Source organism: Acanthochromis polyacanthus, chromosome 20, assembly GCF_021347895.1.
Source record: "Acanthochromis polyacanthus isolate Apoly-LR-REF ecotype Palm Island chromosome 20, KAUST_Apoly_ChrSc, whole genome shotgun sequence".
NCBI classification, from domain to species: domain Eukaryota; kingdom Metazoa; phylum Chordata; class Actinopteri; family Pomacentridae; genus Acanthochromis; species Acanthochromis polyacanthus.
In genome coordinates, this window is record NC_067132.1 from 30,852,153 (window position 1) to 30,871,213 (window position 19,061).

The 19,061-nt window shown below is 36.4% G+C and overlaps 1 protein-coding gene across 1 annotated transcript; it reads left to right on the forward strand.

The window, feature by feature from the left end:
- Positions 1-5,182: 5,182 nt before the first annotated feature.
- LOC110971837 (coagulation factor XIII A chain-like) lies at positions 5,183-19,061 on the forward strand. The gene is made up of 18 exons (XM_051940762.1): positions 5,183-5,210; positions 6,347-6,420; positions 6,512-6,611; positions 7,622-7,798; positions 8,895-9,143; positions 10,100-10,218; positions 11,077-11,184; positions 11,637-11,811; positions 12,734-12,872; positions 13,778-13,881; positions 13,997-14,085; positions 14,572-14,725; positions 15,361-15,470; positions 16,420-16,585; positions 16,674-16,828; positions 17,115-17,251; positions 17,330-17,435; positions 18,129-19,061. Exons 2-18 carry the CDS (start codon positions 6,373-6,375, stop codon positions 18,159-18,161), a joined length of 2,169 nt encoding a protein of 722 aa, XP_051796722.1. The 5' UTR covers positions 5,183-5,210; positions 6,347-6,372; the 3' UTR covers positions 18,162-19,061.

The following is a 19,061-nucleotide window of genomic DNA, read 5'->3' on the forward strand; positions in this document are numbered from 1 at the left end:
TTTCTTGCTTTTTAGTTTTATTTTTATTTAATATTTTTTGTTTTATTTAATATTTTCTGTATTTGTTTTGTTTTTTGTTTCATTAATTTTTCTATGTTGTTTAATTTTTAGTTTTAATTTATGATTTTTTAAACATTTATTTAATCTTTCATATTTTATTTTTTTGCTCTCATTTTATTCTCTGTGTTTGCTTCATTTTATTTTATTTTATTTATTTAACGGAATTATTCCTGAATGTGTGTCTACTTTTATTTCATACATTTCAACAGTTTTTAGTTTTTTTTGTTATTTTATGTTTAATTTAATTGAATTTCCTTCTTTCTATTTGTTCTTCTTTTATTTTATGTATTTTATTATTAATTTTGTTTTTATAATCTGATTATATTTCGCGTGTTTTAACTTTTATTTACTTCATAGATTTTTTCATCTTAAATTCATCGATCTTCTCCGGTTTAATTTAATTTTATATAATTTATTATTAAGTTTGCATCACTTTTATTTTGGTTTGTTTCATTTTTAACATTTTTATTTTCAGAGTTTCTCTTCTTCGTCTGTAAAATTTCTTCATTTTCCAGAATAAATATTTCCGGATTAATTTCTGCCGCCACCTGCTGGACACAACGCAGAACTGCAGCTTCATCTTTATTATTTATTCTGCTGCTTTCAGTTTTCCAGATTTTTTTCTTTTACTTTTTCTCTTCTTTGTGTCTTAAAAACTTAAAATTGATATTAAAGAAAATGGAAACTAAAAATCTGAGCAGTTTTCTGTGACGTGAAACAACAAAACACACACATTTTTAATTAATTTTAAAACTTTCTTACATGAAAAAGGAAATAAATCTGTTAAAAATGACTAAAATCTGAGATAAAACATCAACACAGCATCATCAGAGTGTTTCTGAACGTGGCAGGACTCAGAGCGAACAGGAATGGTTCAGTGCTGCTCATTAATGTCCACAAACACAAAGTGAGGCTTCCTGTCAGCTGATCTGTGACCCCAGAAACACAGGAAGGATCCTCTGTGAGCTTTTCTGTGAGGATGATGGTTGGATGGAGCTGAATCAAAGAACAGGATTCTGACATAAACTCCAGCTTCCTCCAGATGAGACGGTGAAGCATCATCATCACTCCAATGTGTTCTTTGTCAGCAAACTGCAGAGAATCCAGTTTGTTTTTGACCTCCAGCCTCAGCAGACGTAAAAGCAGCCGCTCCACAGTTTTCATGATGTGTGAGGTCAGAGCCGTAGGTCTGGAGTCGTTTAGTTCAGCCGCACATTTCACTTCATTTTGGTGTGTTTTCTGACATTTTTTGTGGGAATTTTTTTTTGCTTTTGGGTGATTTTGGGAACTTTTGTTTCATTTTTGTGTCATTTTTTGCAACTTTTAGTTTAATTGTTGTCTCATTTTATCATCTTGTGTCACTTTTGTGCCTTTTTCTGTCATTTTTGCACATTTTGTCTTGTTTTTGTGACATTTTATTGTGTTTTTGTGTCAGTTTTGTCCTTTTCTGTCATTTTTTTGCAACTTTAAAAAAATTCTGTCACATTCTATCACTTGTGAATCTTTTCTCCTTTACAGAACCTTTTCAGAACATTTTTGAAACTTTATCTCATTATTTGATTTCCAGATGTCCTGCTCTTTTTTTTTTTTTTAAAAATGCTTTTTGCAGCTTTTTGTGTCTCTCAGTGTCATTTTTGTGCATTTTTCTGTCATTTTTTTCAAGTTTTTATAAAACTTTTGTGCTTTGTGTGCCATCTTTGGGCTGTTTTTGGAACTCTTTTTGTGGAACTTCTCATCTCTTGTGTCATTTTTGGCATTTTAACACTTTTTTGTGTCGTTTTTGTGTTTCTCAGTGCCATTTTTTGAACTTTTTGTTTCATTTTTGTGTTACTCTAGCATCTTTTGTGTCATTTTTCATCTTTTCTCCTTTGCAGAATGCTTTCTTTATCTTCATCTCCTCTTTTATTATTCCATCATTTCTACTTTTTACTTCACATTTGGACATTTTTACTTCGCTAACGTCTTTAATCTTTGCTTATTCAGTGAAATTAAACTAATGTTTTTATTCTAACATTAAGTTTTTATTTGTATTTCTTTCTTCATTTATTTATTTTTAAATAATTTCACTTTGGGAATTTAAATGTTCTGATTAATCTCTTAACTTTGACTTTTATGAGACGTTTTATTTCCTCATTTTCCGTATTTTTACATATTTTGGGCCAAACGTTGATGATAATATTTCTGACTGTTTCACTGATTTACTTCAATAAACCAAACTTTTGACGTTAAATAACTGTTTTTGTCTTTTTTCTTCATTATTTTCTGTCAGAATCCGTTTTTCTAAATGATTCTGTTTTTCCAGTTGACTGATTTTCATCGTCTTTCTTCAGAACTAAATCGTCCGTTTGCTGCTCTTCTCGGTTCTCTTTTCTTTTTCTTCACTTTTTCTGCTGAGTCGTGGCTTCGTTGAGGATCTGCTGACTCGTGCTTTCACTTCCTTTCTGCTTTTCTCGAGTCGAGTCGCCCTGAACGGTTCTGGAGCTGCCGACGGCTCAAACGTTCAAACCAAATAAAAAACATCTCAGGTTTCCACTGATTCACTCTGAAAGCTTAAAGATTAATTTCAGGCTGAACTGAGATCAGATTCTTAGAAATGTCTATAAATCCTAAACTTTTATATTTAATCAGTGAAGCTTCATGTTTGTATTTAAACATCTCAAACAGGAAAATATTTGACGTAACGATAAAAAATTCTACAAACATTTATAAATAAATGTTTTTATTTTGTGCTCTAAAAATTCCACTTGAATCAAAAACGAGCAGAAATTAAATTATTAAATCAATTATTTTTAAATAAATAAATAAATGACAGGAAGGATTTAATGATTTTAGATGAAATAATGTTTTCTGTTCTTTTATTTCTACTGGTTTTTATTTTTCAATGAAATGCTTTAAAATATTTCAATTGCATATTTTTGACGTTAATTTTTTATTTTACATATTATTTTTCTTTATTTTCTAACTTTAGAATCTTTTTATTGATATATTATTTTTAATATATTATTTTTATTTTTTATTTTCTAATTTTCATGTTTATTTTTGACTTTTTATGTTACTTTGATTTTTAATTTTTATATATTATTTCCCTTTTTGTTTTCTAACTTATTTTTTTACACATTACATAATGTTTTATTTTAGATTTATTTTATTTTACATATTGTTTTTAACCTTTTATTTTCTCACTTTAGTTTGTTCTATTTTATTTTCTACTTCAGTTTTGTAAAATACTTTTGCTTTTTATTTTCTAACTTTAAATATTTTTATATTTTATTTTTACTTTTTTCTAATTTTCCATTTTTTCCATTTTATATTTGATGTTTTTATTTATTATTTTCTCATCTTAGAGATTTCTTTCATTTTTATATTATTTTGGATTTTTAAATAATCTTTTTTGAATTTCCTTTTGTTCACTTCTTCATTTTTATTCTAATATTTTTACTTTCATCTTTACATTTTCCACAAGTTTATTTTCTGGGTTTATTCGTGACGTTTTAACATCTAAATTTGACTTAAAAATGTGTTTTGTTTTGTTTAAGATGTTTTCAATGTTGACAAAACTTTAGAAGATTTTATTTTATTTTTCTTTAATTTCTTAAATAATTTTATTTCTTTATTTTAATGCTATTTGTTGTTATTTTAATGCTATTTTATTTCTGTTTACTGTATTTTAAGGCTTAAACAAACACTGTCAGCACTAAAGTGAATCACTTCTCAGATTAATTTTTTTACTTCCTGTTTTGTCAGAAACAGGAAGTGGATCCGACCAATCAGCAGCAGCGTGTCAGGTCGACCTGGAAACAGAAACTTGGTGACATTTTTAACAAACCGAGTCTGAAAGTTTGATTCTTTATGAACAGAAAAATGCTTTTATAGAAACATACACATGAAGGTCTTCAAAAAACATAAATTTAAACGTTTTTATCTTTATTTCGGGTCATTTTGTGTGTTTTTGCAGCAGTTTTAAATCTGTTTTTGTCAGATTTGTGTCCTTTCTAGTCATTTGCAGTCATTCTGTTCCTATTTTTCTTCATTTTGTGTCTTTTTTTAATCAGGTTTTTTCTTTTTCTGGTCGTTTTGTGAGTCTTTGCAGTTGTTTTATCTCTATCTATGTTCACTTTGTGTCTCTTCTAGTCAGTTTTACTCTCCTTGTGGCGCGTTTGTGAACTTTTTCAGGGTTTTTATGTTTATTTTTGTTCATTTCGTGTTTATTCTAGTCTATTTAATCTTTTTTTGCTCATTTTGTGCATCTTTACGGCAGTTTTATGTGTATTTTTGTCAGATTTGCAGTATTTTTATTGCTATTTTTGTTCATTTGGGTCACTTTTAGTCAGTTTTAACCTCCTTGTGATGGGTTTGTGAGCTCTTCCAGGGTTTTTACGTATAGACTTGTTCCTTTTGTGTGTCTCTTCTGGTCAGTTTTAATATTTTTTTTGTTCATTTTGTGTTCATTTTAGTCAGTTTTAATATTTGTTTGTTCATTTTGTGTCTCTTTTAGTCAGTTTTAATCTCCTTGTGGTGGGTTTCTGACCTCTTCCAGGGTTTTTTGTTTATTTTTGTTAATTTTGTGTTTATTTTCATCAGTTTTTATATTTTTTGGGTCATTTTGTGAGTTTTTCCAGTGGTTTTATGTGTATTTATGTTCATTTTTTGTCTCTTCTGGTCAGTTTTATTCCGTTTTTTTGTTCATTAGGGTCCGAGAATTCTTATTATTTTGTGTTCATTTTCATCAGTTTTAATCTTATTCATGTTAATTGTGCATCTCCTCTGGTCAGTCTTGCTCTCCTCCTGGTATTTTTTTAAAATCGGGTCGCAGCGATCGTTTCGGGTCGAGGTCACCTTCGTTTAACACAAACACATCAGACTGAGAAACCAACAAATCCGTCATTAAATGAGGCAGAAATCACTGGAAAGTAAAAAATAAACACGACAACCATTAAAAATCCTGTAGCTTTAACAGCTTTAAGGAGGAATCATTGATCTTGTGAGGAGGTTGGTGGTTTATTCCCTCTGTGTCCTCAGAAAGATGGGAAAAACTCTGGAGTGTTTCTGGTGAAAAGAGGAAGAAGTTTGTGTATAAAAGCGACAAAAGTCGAGTTATTTTTCACCTTCTGATCCCATCAGAGACAAACTGAACTTCTCTCCATCAGACGGTGAGTTTCAGCTTCAAAATTAACCAAGAAATATTAAAAAACAACATTTTATCAGCTTAGAGTTTAAATATCTTGTTAATTTATCAGTTAGCTTCACAAAAATGCTGTAAAAACTCTTTAAAAATGTTTCTTGATGGTTCAAACACATTTTCTAGCATCAATGTTGCATTAAATAATGTTTATTTGCTGGATTTTAAAGCTTATTTATGGTTGAAAATAAAGATCAAGTCACTATTTTATTTCAATTTAATGATAATTTAAAGGTTAAGTTTTTTTACATTAAAATATGAAGCTTTTCTAAACAAAATTATTTGTTTTTGTAGGTTGAAAAAAAACATCCACCATTAAGAAACAATTCTTAAAACGTTGTTTCTTAATTTTTTAAAGTCATTTTTTGCAACTTTTTGTTTAATTGTTGACTAATTTTAGCATTTTGTGTCACTTTTGTGTCATTTTGACGTCATTTTTGTGCCTTTTTCTGTCATTTTTGCACCTTTTGTCTTGTTTTTGTGACATTTTTTTGTATTTTTTGTCAGTTTTGTCCTTTTCTGTCATTTTTGCAACTTTAAAAAAATTCTGTCACATTCTATCACTTGTGAATCTTTTCTCCTTTACAGAACCTTTTCAGAACGTTTTTGAAACTTTATCTCATTATTTGATTTCCAGACGTCCTGCTCTTTTTTTTAAAAATGCTTTTTGCAGCTTTTTGTGTCTTTCAGTGTCATTTTTGTGCATTTTTCTGTCATTTTTATAAGTTTTATAAAACTTTTGTGCTTTTTGTGTCATCTTTGGGCTGTTTTTTTTTGTGGAACTTATCATTTCTTGTGTCATTTTTAGCATTTTAACACTTTGTTGTGTCGGTTTTGTGTCTCTCAGTGTCATTTTTTGAACTTTTTGTTTCATTTTTGTGTTTTTCTGGCATCTTTTGTGTCCGTTTTTGTCATTTTTGCTTTTTTTTGGCATTTTCACACCTTTCAGTGTCATTTTTCTGTCTTCTTGTGTTATTTGTTTATCTGTTTCTGATGTTTTTGTTTCCTTTTTGGAGCTTTGTCTTCATATTTTCTCTCTGGGTGTCCTGCTTTTTAAAATAAACTTGTTTTTATTGTGTGATTTCTAGTTTTTTTTCTTTGTTGCAGAACTTTTCCTGCCGTTTTCGACCGCCATGGTTCCTCCGACCAACCCCAGCTACAAGGGCCGCTACAGCGAGCCGGTAACCACGGCAACGACAACAACACGACTTCACTCTGACGCCGTAAAACCGCTGAACGCTGAGTCGCTCTCTGCTTCTCTTCCACCTCCAGGTGCCGGTCTCCAACCTCAAAGACTTCGGCGACGACTTCGCCGAGTTCGAGCCTTTTGACGGCATCGACGAGGCGACGCCGCGGTCCTACCCTGGAGGAGGTGAGAACAGCGCCACCTGCTGGATGCTTAGAGACGGAGAAACCCTACACTGGAAAAAATGCCCCTCTCAAAACAAGGGAAGAAAGCTTATTTTAAGGAATTTTTACCTTGAAATCAGTGAAAAAATCTGCCAGTAGAACAGGTGAAAAAATGTCTTGGTGAGATTTCTGGAAATAAGATGTGATATTTAGAATACTGAGATCTTAAATTAGCTGAGAAACTTGTTTTATCTCTATTTTAGCAGGATTGTCAAGATTCTGTGTCTTAACCCTCCTGTTGTCTTCATTTATGGCACCAAAAAATATTATTTCCTTGTCTAAAAAAAAATAAATCAGCAAAATATTCCCCAAATTTAAAAAAAAAAAAAAAAATCCTGCATAATCTTCAGGAAGAAAATTCCTTAAAAGTTTCCCTTAAAGTTTTATTTAAAAAAAAATCCCCAAATCTTGCAAGAAATAAAAATTTAAAAAATAAAAAAATATCAAAATTGTAAATATTTTCAAAAAATGAATAAAAAAATCTTCCAAAAAATCCTAAAAATATCTAAAATGATTCCATATATATCAGTAAAACTTTTAATATTTTCTTTAAGAACGTTCAGAAAAAAAATCAACCAAAATCCAGCGAATTTCGCTGGATTTTGGTTGATTTTTTTTCTGAATGTTCTTAAAGAAACATTTTTTTTAATCTTTGTTTTTTCCGCCAAAGAAATGTTCCGAAATTTCCCAAAAATGTTGAAAATGTGGACATCAGAAGTTTCATTGTGAATTTTTTTCCCCCACATTTTCAGGATTAGACGAGGGTTAAAACAAGATCATTTCAGGAGTGTTTGACTTAAGATATTTAAGATGTAATGTCTTAAAACAAGTCCCTCCGTCTGCTGAAATGTCTCTTGTTAAGTGAATTTATCTTAAATCAAACAGGATGAGACATTTAGACTGAAAATAAGACAACCAGACTTGGTAAGATTGTGAGTTTTTGCAGAGTGAAGCCGTGTCTGTTTGTTCCAGCCACGCTGACGGTGGAGAACGTGGACATGAGTCAGCAGATCAACAAACCCAAACACTACACCACCGCCTACGAAACCCAGAACCTGGTGGTCCGCCGAGGACACGAGTTCGTGGTCCGGGTGTCCTTCAACCGAGAGCTGGTCCAGGAGGACGACTTCCAGCTGGAGTTCCTGATCGGTGAGTCGCACTCCTTTTTTTATCTGTTAATGTGAGTTTTTATCTGGTTCATGGGAGGTTTTACAGACAGAATGGCATCTTTGGCATCTTTTGTGGCATTGTTGTTGTGTTTTGTGTTGTTTCTGTGTAATTTTAAGTCATTTTGTGTTGTTGTAGCATCTTTTGTATCACTTTTGTGCCTGTGTGCCTTTTTTTTTGGTGCAGTTCTCAAGTTTTTCTGTCCTTTTTTGTCACTTTTGCGTCTCTTTGTGTCGTCTTTGTGTCACATTCTTTTGTTTTTGTGTCATTTTAGCATATTTTGTGTCAGTTTTGTGTCTCTTGTTGTTATAAAAACTTTTGCGTCATGCAATTTTAGCTTCTTCTGTGTTAGTTTTGCGTTTTTGTGTCATTGTAGTGTCATTTCTTGCACATTTTTGCATCATTTTGCCATCTTTTCTTTGAATGTTTCATGCTGTGACTTTTTTTCCGGTCATTTTTGCACGTCTTTGCATCAGTTTTGTGTCTTTTTCAGTAAGTTTTGGAACTTATTGTTTCTCTCTTGTGTCATTTCAACATCTTTTTTGTTAATTTTCAGTCTTTGTTCCATTTTTTGTGTCATTTCAGCATTTTTATGTTACTTTTGTTACTTTTTGAGTAATTTTGTGTCATTTTTCTGTCTTATTGAGTCATTTTTTGAACTTTTGTTTGACATTTATGTCATTTCAGTATTTTTTGTGTCAGTTTTGTGTAATTTTATCAGTTCACTGTCACCTTTGTGTCCTACTGACAGAAGACATCTCTGATTCTCTCTCTGTCTTCATTCTGTTTCCACGGAGATGCGAGACTTTAGGTTGAAAAATGAACAAACAGTGAGTTAAAATGAGACCGATACAGAAAGCGTCGAGGTGTTCAGAGGCTTAATAAACCAATGAAACTTGTGTTTTTAGTCAAAGAATAATATTTTGTTTATAAAATACCACACAACAACCAATGACTGTTCTTGTTTTAAACTTTTTTGTGTCATTTCATTTTCACACAGAATATTCCATCGTGTTTAATTAACCTGAAGGTCCAAACGTACACTTCGTTTATTAAACCTGACCTCCTCCTCATCCAGGCTCCAACCCGTCGGCCAACAAGGGCTCCCTGGTGGTGGTGACCTTCGGGTCCCGTCGTGGAGGCCCCTGGGCCGGCCAGATCCTGGAGATGCAGGGCAGCTCGGTGCTGCTCGGCGTCACGCCGTCGCCCACCGCCATCGTGGGGAAATACCGGACATATGTGGCCATATCGGTGGGCAGCGGCATGCAGCGGACCAAGAGAAACGCCGCCACCGACCTCTACATGCTGTTCAACGCCTGGTGTCCAGGTAGGAGCTGCTGCTGCTGCTGCCCCCGGGGGCTGGGAGGGGAACTGCAGGGTCAAAAAATCAGAGATATATGGAATGACTGAGTGGCAAAAAGTTTTATATATAAATACAAATATATATGACGTTATTATTACTGACACACTGACACAAAACAACCAGAAATATACTCAAAATTACCTTAAAGAGACAAAAGGTGACCACAATAGACACAAAGTGGCAAAACATAGCAAGAAAGAGACAAAAAAAACTAAAGAAACACAAAATGACCACAGAGATGTAAAACAACTATAAAGAGACACAAAACAACCATAAAAAGACACCAAATGACCTCAGAGACATCAAACAAACAAAAAAATTACCATAAATAGACTAAAAACATACCACAAATAAACACAATAGACACAAAACAACAACAAAGAGACACAAAGCAACAACAAAGAGGCACAAAAAACCACAAACAGACACGAAATGACCAAGAAGAGACACAAAACAAACATGGAAAAAGATTATAGTAAATAGACTATAAACATGTCACAAATAGACACAATAGACACACAACAACAACAAAGAGACATAAAAGGACCAAAAAGAGACACAAATGGACCAAAAAGAGACACAAAATGACCATAGAGACATAAAATAACCACAAAGACACAAAACAGACACAGATTTTTTTTTTTTACTATAGACTAAAAACATGCCACAAACAGACACAATAGACACAAGGAGACACAAAACAATCATAAATAGACTCTAAATTACCAAAAATGGACACAAAGTGACATAAAAAAGACAACAAAGAGCGGGAAAGAGACACAGTGAGACATAGAATTACCATAAGGAGCCTCATGTTTCCTGTAGGGGGATGGAGGAGACCAAACATGGAGCTAAAAGAGGGCGAATGTTGGATGTTGAGGCTAAAATCGATCTTATCTACTTTAACTGTCTGTCTGCAGAGGACCCGGTGTTTCTTGCCAATGATTCGGAGAGAATGGAGTACGTCCTGAACGACTTTGGCATCATCTACCAGGGTTCCATGGGCTCCATCATCTCCCGGTCCTGGGTGTATGGACAGGTTCGTAAAAGTGTCCAACACTGATGTTAAGGACAGGTTGGTAGAAACGTCCAACGCTGACGTTAAGGACAGGTTGGTAGAAACGTCCAACACTGATGTTAAGGACAGGTTGGTAGAAACGTCCAACGCTGATGTTAAGGACAGGTTGGTAGAAACGTCCAACGCTGATGTTAAGGACAGGTTGGTAGAAACGTCCAACGCTGACGTTAAGGACAGGTTGGTAAAAACGTCCAACGCTGAAGTTAAGGACAGGTTGGTAAAAACTTCCAACACTGATGTTAAGGACAGGTTGGTAGAAACGTCCAACGCTGACATTAAGGACAGGTTGGTAGAAACGTCCAACACTGATGTTAAGGACAGGTTGGTAGAAACGTCCAACGCTGATGTTAAGGACAGGTTGGTAGAAACGTCCAACGCTGATGTTAAGGACAGGTTGGTAGAAACGTCCAACGCTGACGTTAAGGACAGGTTGGTAGAAACGTCCAACGCTGACATTAAGGACAGGTTGGTAGAAACGTCCAACACTGATGTTAAGGACAGGTTGGTAAAAACGTCCAACGCTGAAGTTAAGGACAGGTTGGTAGAAATGTCCAACGCTGACGTTAAGGACAGGTTGGTAGAAACGTCCAACGCTGACATTAAGGACAGGTTGGTAGAAACGTCCAACGCTGAAGTTAAGGACAGGTTGGTAGAAACGTCCAACGCTGACGTTAAGGACAGGTTGGTAGAAACGTCCAACGCTGACATTAAGGACAGGTTGGTAGAAACGTCCAACGCTGAAGTTAAGGACAGGTTGGTAGAAATGTCCAACACTGATGTTACGTATCGTCCTTGAGATGATGTTCCATCTCCCTGCAGTTCGAACCTGGAATCCTGGACGCCTGCATCTTCATCCTGGACTCGTCCCGGATGCCGATCTACAACCGAGGCAACATCATCAAGGTGGTCAGGAAGGGATCCGCCATGGTGAGCTAACAGCTGATTGGTTACATCTAGGTTACTACAGCACCAGCTCAACCATCTCTGATTGGCTGAAAACTGTGTAGTCTGAAACTACTGATATGTTTGCACATTTAAATGAAACATCTGTGGTAGTTTTGTTTCTCTTTGTGGTTGTTTTGTGTCACTGAATTTGTTTTACATCTCTATGTAGTTGATTTGTGTCTCTTTATGGTCATTTTGTGTTTTTGAGTTTTTTGTGTGTCTTTGTGGTTGCTTTGTGTCTCCTTGTGGCTGTTTTGTGTCTATTTGTGATTAGTTTGGTCTCTTTATGGTCATTCTGTGCCTCTTTGTAATTGTTTTATGTCTCTTTGTGGTCATTTTGTGTCATATTGTACACAAATCCTCTCAAATATGAGATGGCTAGAGGTCTAATTTCCATGTTTGTGTTGTAAACTAAACTGTCCGTCTGCCCTCAGATCAACTCTCAGGACGATAACGGCGTCGTGGTGGGGAACTGGAGCAACGACTACTCGATGGGCATCGCCCCGACAGCCTGGACTGGCAGCGTGGCCATCCTGCAGCAGTACGCCAACACCGGGACCCCGGTGTTGTACGGCCAGTGCTGGGTGTTCGCTGGAGTCTTCTGCACCTGTAAGAGTACACACAACAACACAACACACCGTAAAACACTGCTGTCACATCCTGATTGGATAGAACTCTAAACAGATGGACGAGGGTCAGAGACAACAGGGCGACAACCACAAAGAGACACAAAACAACCACAAAGAGACACAAAACAACCACAGAGACACAAAACAGCCACAAAGAGACACAAAACAACCACAAAGAGACACAAAACAACCACAGAGAGACACGAAACAGTCACAAAGAGACACAAAACAGCCACAAAGAGACACGAAACAACCACAGAGAGACATGAAACAGCCACAAAGAGACACAAAACAACCACAAAGAGACAAAACAACCACAGAGACACAAAACAGCCACAAAGAGACACAAAACAGCCACAAAGAGACACAAAACAACCACAGAGAGACACAAAACAGCCACAAAGAGACACAAAACAACCACAAAGAGACAAAACAACCACAGAGACACAAAACAACCACAGAGACACAAAACAACCACAAACAGACACAAAACAACCACAGAGACACAAAACAACCACAGAGAGACATGAAACAGCCACAAAGAGACACAAAACAACCACAAAGAGACAAAACAACCACAGAGACACAAAACAGCCACAAAGAGACACAAAACAGCCACAAAGAGACACAAAACAACCACAGAGAGACACAAAACAGCCACAAAGAGACACAAAACAACCACAAAGAGACAAAACAACCACAGAGACACAAAACAACCACAGAGACACAAAACAACCACAAACAGACACAAAACAACCACAGAGACACAAAACAACCACAAACAGACACAAAACAGCCACAAAGAGACACAAAACAACCACAAAGAGACAGAAAACACTTCTTCTTACTGTAATTAATTGCGTTAAAGGAGGCCTGAGTGCTTTTATTTTGAAACCCTGCAGTCCTGCGGTGTCTGGGAATCCCCACCAGAGTCATCACCAACTTCTCCTCAGCCCACGACAACACAGGAAACCTGAAGACCGACCTGATCTTCAAGTTGGACGGGACGCCGGACCGACGGGCCACCAGGGACTCCATCTGGTCTGCATGAGACACACGACAACACAATCTATCCTCACCGATACACAACGAGAACACACAGAAAACCAGAGCGACGAGTTTACAAAGATCAACTAGAACTGATTTCTTCAAGCTTAAAAAACAGAAAAACTGTGATAAACAATGCAGTTCAGCCCATAGAAAGTTACATAAATATTCATTTATCTGAGTAGTTTAAATATTACTATTCAGACCCCACAGTATGATATAAAAATAGTAGTTTAAATTACTTATTTAAATATTACAGGTCAGACCCTACAACATTATATAAAACAGTAATTTACCTGAATAGTTTAAATACTACAGTTGACACGCTACAATATTATATAAAATACTAATTTAAACTAAATACTACAGTTCAGACCCTACAATATTGCACAAAATTTTGATTTAAATGAGTAATTTAATTCATGTAATTTACTGAATATTTTTACATGATCAAATTTTGCAGTTTGACACAGTTTATCAAAACTCTGTTTGTATTTTTAAATGTGTTACAATTTTTAGTTAAAAAATGGTCTTTGTGTTATTGTTTAAGCTATGTATTTATTTAATTTTTATATACGTATACATGCATATATTTAAATATATATGTATATATTTAAATATATATATATATATATTTAAATGTATTTATTTCTGTTTATATATATATATATATATATATATATATAAACAGAAATAAACAAATTTAAATAAATTATATATAACGTATATATTTATATATATAAATATAGAAGGAGGAGAATACAGCATTGTATAACCTGTGCCTTGTGCCGAAAATGTATTTTGATTGAACTTTTTTTTCAAAATTTTATGCCTTTTTAAGGCAACTTTAAATGTGTGCATCTTTATTTCCATTATATTTGTGTCTGTATTGTTTACAGGAACTACCACTGCTGGAATGAGTGTTGGATGACTCGTCCAGATCTTCCTGCAGGATACGGAGGATGGCAAATAGTGGATGGAACGCCTCAGGAGACCAGCGACGGTACGAAGGACAGACGGATGGGCAATTATATAAACAGACAGACAGTTTTATAGACAGACAGACAGACAGACAGACAGACAGGTTAATGAAGGCTAACCTGTCTGTCTGCTTCCAGGTCATTTCCGCTGTGGTCCAGCGTCCGTCGCTGCCATCAAGGAGGGGAACATCTGTCTCCCGTTTGACTGTGGATTCGTCTTCGCTGAGGTCAGTAAGACACATCATTAAAAGTTAAATATAAGTTTTTTATTTATGCATTAACCACAAAAAATGTAAAATAAATCCCCATAAAAATCTGTATTTTTTTAACATAAATGTTAATAAACTGAATAAACTGTTGTATTTTAAGCATTAAAATAGCAAATAGTTTTATTTTGGTAAATTACAGAACGTATCTAATAAAGTCACATTTAAAAAAGTATTAATTTACATTTTGACTGCAAAAACAAATCAAAATAAGTGATTTGTTCCTTTTCAAAACGTGTGATGCTCAGATGATTCTGCTTTATTTTATTTAAGTCTGTGTTAATTCTACAGATATTTGCTCTTATTTTCACTTTATCCCACATATTTTTTCAGCATGCTTGTTTTTACAGTGCACGCTGATAATATACTTACAACCGATTATCATCACGTGTTGATGGTTCTAGTGACGCTTGGAGCTCTTCCTTCATTCATGGCTGTTTGCTGCAGGTGAACAGCGACGTGGTTTTCCATAAGAAGGACCGATACGGAACGATGGAGGTGTTCAAGGTGGATACGACTCACATTGGACAGGGTCTGTTCACCAAAGCTCTGAGCAGCAATCAGTACGTGGACGTCACCCGCACCTACAAACACCCTGAAGGTAAAACACACTGATGCAGCTGGAATGTCATATTCAGAGTTCAGACCCTCAGCTAGCCTAGCCGCACTAGACCCAGCTCTGAAGACACAAGGGTCTAGGAACTCTCGACAGGGAGGGAGGCGGGCTAAAAGGTTGTCTTTCAAATCACTCTGCAGCAACTGGGTAGGTATACAACCAATCAGGGCAACGAATAGGCTGACGTAGTTCCTAGAGCGCCGGAAATCAGAGGATGCGGGAGTTCGGTGAAGCCTTATTTATACAGTCAATGGGTGAAGCTCAAGTATATTACAGACATGTTAACAGAAAGATTATTCAGAGTCGGTGCTAATGGAGCTCAACGACTGTTGTCGTTTTTGTTGTCGACCCTGGCAGAGAATTAAATTCATTGTCGTGGGTTGTCTAGCGCGGCTAGGCTAGTTGTTTCCGGTTTTTTCTGTCAGAATCGTCGCGCCTCTGTCGTCACTTAGTTACGCCCGCCTTCTGACTCTACACTTCATGGTGATTCGTCGGCCAGTTTTAGGAGCATCCAGCCTCGAGGCTTACCGAGGGTAACTAGACCCTTGCGTCTTCAGAGCTGGGTCCAGCGCGGCTAGGCTAACCCTCAGCAGCAGCACTGGACTGATCTGTGGTTGCAGGTAGTGAGGCGGACAGCCAGAGTATGACTCGGGCGGAAGAATACGGCTGTGACAGGGATCACTCTGACGTACCGGAGGGACAGCTGTCTGCTGGCATCACCTGTGAACTGGTAACACATCTGTCTACACATCTGTCTGCTATATGTTCATGTTTGGCTACATTTCATTCTACGAACCTACCTACCAACCAATCGACCTTCCTAGCTATCTACCGACCGACTGACCTACCTACCTACCTACCCACCTCCCTACCTACACACCTACCTACCTGCCTGCCTAACAGCTAAAATAATTAGCTTGAAGTATTGACTATATTTTGAAATACTAGAAGTTATGTGTATGCTTTTGTTAGCTCAAAATAGCTACTAGCGAGCTAGTATTAATAGAAAAGTAGTAGAAAGCTAACTGTAGCAGATGTGACAGCTGAAATAGTTAGCTAAACTTGGGTGAAAGTGTGGAGGATAGCAGCTAAAATAGTTAGCAAAACAGTAGCCAAATACTAAAAATTTTTGTCTATACTAGTTGAAAATGATAGCTTGAAGTAGCTAGTTGCTGAATATAACAGTTGAAACAGTTGCTAAATGTGTGGACTGAATATTGAAAAAGCTAACAGTAGCAGATGCAGCAGTTCAAATAGGGCGCTAAATTCAGTTGAAAGTGTAGAAGATGGCAGCTATAATGATTAGCAAAACACAGTGGCGAAATGTTAAAAGGTTAAAAGTTATGTGTAGTTCTAATTGTTAGCTCAAAATAGCTTTCAGCTAGCTAGTGATACCAGTGGTAGTAGAAAAGTAATAGAGAGCTAACAGTAGGAGATGTAACAGCTAAAATCATTAGCTACAGATAGTGAAAAAAATTTTAAAATTATGTGTATACTTGACATTGTTAGCTCAAAGTAGCTGGTAGCTTGACACAACAATTGCTAAATGTGGGGTGAGAATGCTGGACAGTAAAGTTATTGCTAGCTGGGTAAAGTGGGGTTATTCACTACTTTATTTATGATGCTGAAGGTGTTTTTAGAACAATCAGAATAACTCTAAACTTCGACTGTCTCTGCAGACTCAGCTGGGTTCAGACATTGAACTGCTGGTGACTCTGACCAACCACGGAGACGTCAACAGGGATGTCAACTGTCACCTGGACGTCTCCGTCAGCTTCTACACCGGCGTCGACGCCAACCACTTCAAAGACTTGGACTTCACCATCACTGTGGCAGCCAAGCAGAGTGAGCAGCCTCGGCGTGGTGGTGGTGGTGTGTTTTATTGTGTTTTATCGTGTTTGGAGATGTAACGCTGTGAGTGTGTGTGTTGAAGAAAACAGCGTGATCGTGAAGATCCAGGCTGACGAGTACCTGCCTCACCTCAACGGTCAGGACAGCATTCGCTTCATTCTGAGTGGTTCCTCCGAGGACCAGTCGGTCAGCGCCATCAAGGTGGTGACCCTGCAGAGCCCAACGCTCACCCTGACGGTAGGACAACAGACACACTACCAAGAGTATCTAGCAACACCTACCGACCTACCTACGTTCATGCCTGCCTTATGGTGTTTTATAGACATATAGCTACAGTAGCATGTTAGCATGATCACAGAGGAGTCATGCTAATGCTGATAGTGTTTTACAGACATATAGTGAACTATTTACTCCAAATTTTTCATATTGTTTTTTGTTCTTTTATTTCACAAATAGAAGTCAGTCTAATTCAGGGTGTAATCAGCTTTTCTGAAATCTGAATATTCTGTGTGTTTTGCTGCAGGTGAGCGGCCAACCAAGGGTTCAGCAGCAAATGTTTGTGACTGTCTCCTTCACCAACCCCCTGAAAGACCCTCTCCAAAACGTCTACATGTACTTGGAAGGCGCTGGAGTCATGGCCCTCCGGAGGCGCTACATCCCGTAAAAATGCTGATGACATGCCGACATGCTGTGGGTGGGTTTACCTGCAGACTGAACACATTTTTCTTCCTGTTTTAGGAAAATTGAGCCTCTAGCTTCGGTCTCCTGGATGGAAGCGTACACTCCTCGGCTGACAGGACCCCGACGCATCGTGGCGGTGATGTACTGCAGCAATCTGAGCAATGTGAGTGGTGCTACTCGCTCCTCTCTACATGCTACATACTACATGCCACTCGCTACATGCTACATGCTACATGATTGGCTCTGTAAAGAAATCATCAAAATACACCATTTATCAAAGCTGAAAAATGAAAAAAAAAACTTTCATTTTCAACTTTACAACAGTCCTTGAAATACTACTGTAGCTATGTGACTGTAAAACACCATAAACATTAGCATGACTCCTCTGTGATCATGCTAGCATGCTACTGTAGCTAGGCTATATGTCTATAAAACACCATAAACATTAGCATGACTCCTCTGTGATCATGCTAGCATGCTACTGTAGCTAGGCTATATGTCTATAAAACACCATAAACATTAGCATGACTCCTCTGTGATCATGCTAACATGCTACTGTAGCTAGGCTATATGTCTATAAAACACCATAAACATTAGCATGACTCCTCTGTGACCATGCTAGCATGCTACTGTTGCTATGTGACTGTTAAACGCCATAAACATTAGCATGACTCCTCTGTGATCATGCTAACATGCTACTGTAGCTAGGCTATATGTCTATAAAACACCATAAACATTAGCATGACTCCTCTGTGACCATGCTAGCATGCTACTGTTGCTATGTGACTGTTAAACGCCATAAACATGAGCATGACACCTCTGTGATTATGCTAACATGCTCGTTGTGTTTTTCCAGGTGTCTGGTTATGTTGATGTCTACATCGGCTGACCTGCCTCACTGTACACATCATCTGCCTGAGTGGGCGGAGCTTGCAAAAAAAGGCACTTCCTGCTGTGATGATTCATTTTTTCTTCAAATATGAATTCAATTAAACACAGAAATCTCAACTTTAATGATTTTATTCCATAGATATGGAGGTTTGTGAGACTGTTTTTGAGATGTAAAGAAACAGAAGCAGGTTAAGATAATTCTCCCTATTGATGACAATAAAGTTTACTAGTAATAATGTTAAATATTAGATAGACTTACATTACACAAATATGCAATCAAAATGAAGCAAAATACAATGATAGGAAAATAATAATTCGGCAATTACTATACAAATTAGATTTATTTGTAACTTTTAGGACACATTTACAAACCAAATAAAACAAGTTACATTAGCATTACATAAACATTAGCATGACTCATCTGTGATCATGCTAACATGCTAGGATGCTACTGTAGCTATGTGACTGTAAATCACAATAAACATGAGCATGACTTCTCTGCTAACATGCTACTTTAGCTATATGTCTATAAAACACCATAAACATTAGCATGAATCCTCTGTGATCATGTTAACATGCTGACATGCTAATTTAGCTATGTCACTCTAGAACTCCATAAACATTAGCATGGTTCCTCTGTGATCATGCTAACATGCTTACACGATACTTGTCATTATTAGCAGAGTGTCGCTATTAAATATTAATCAATAATAATTAAATAAAATAATAATCAGTTAGATTCAGACACAAACACACCTCCAGTTTGTGGGATACAAACCTTCATATCAGTTTGTGATTGAAAACAAATGTGATTTTTTAAAAAACTTTTTTCTCGTTCCTTTGTGCCTTAAATACCTTCTAATGATGCTCGCTAACAATAAAAGCAGATTGAAAACCA

What these genes read in the sequence shown, in the direction of transcription:
- LOC110971837 (XM_051940762.1), top strand. Translation starts at nt 6,373, where the DNA reads ATGGTTCCTCCGACCAACCCCAGCTACAAGGGCCGCTACAGCGAGCCG. An exon ending in AGGGCCGCTACAGCGAGCCG is followed by an intron (nt 6,421 to 6,511) that starts GTAACCACGGCA and finishes TTCCACCTCCAG; the next exon opens with GTGCCGGTCTCCAACCTCAA. An exon ending in GGTCCTGGGTGTATGGACAG is followed by an intron (nt 10,219 to 11,076) that starts GTTCGTAAAAGT and finishes ATCTCCCTGCAG; the next exon opens with TTCGAACCTGGAATCCTGGA.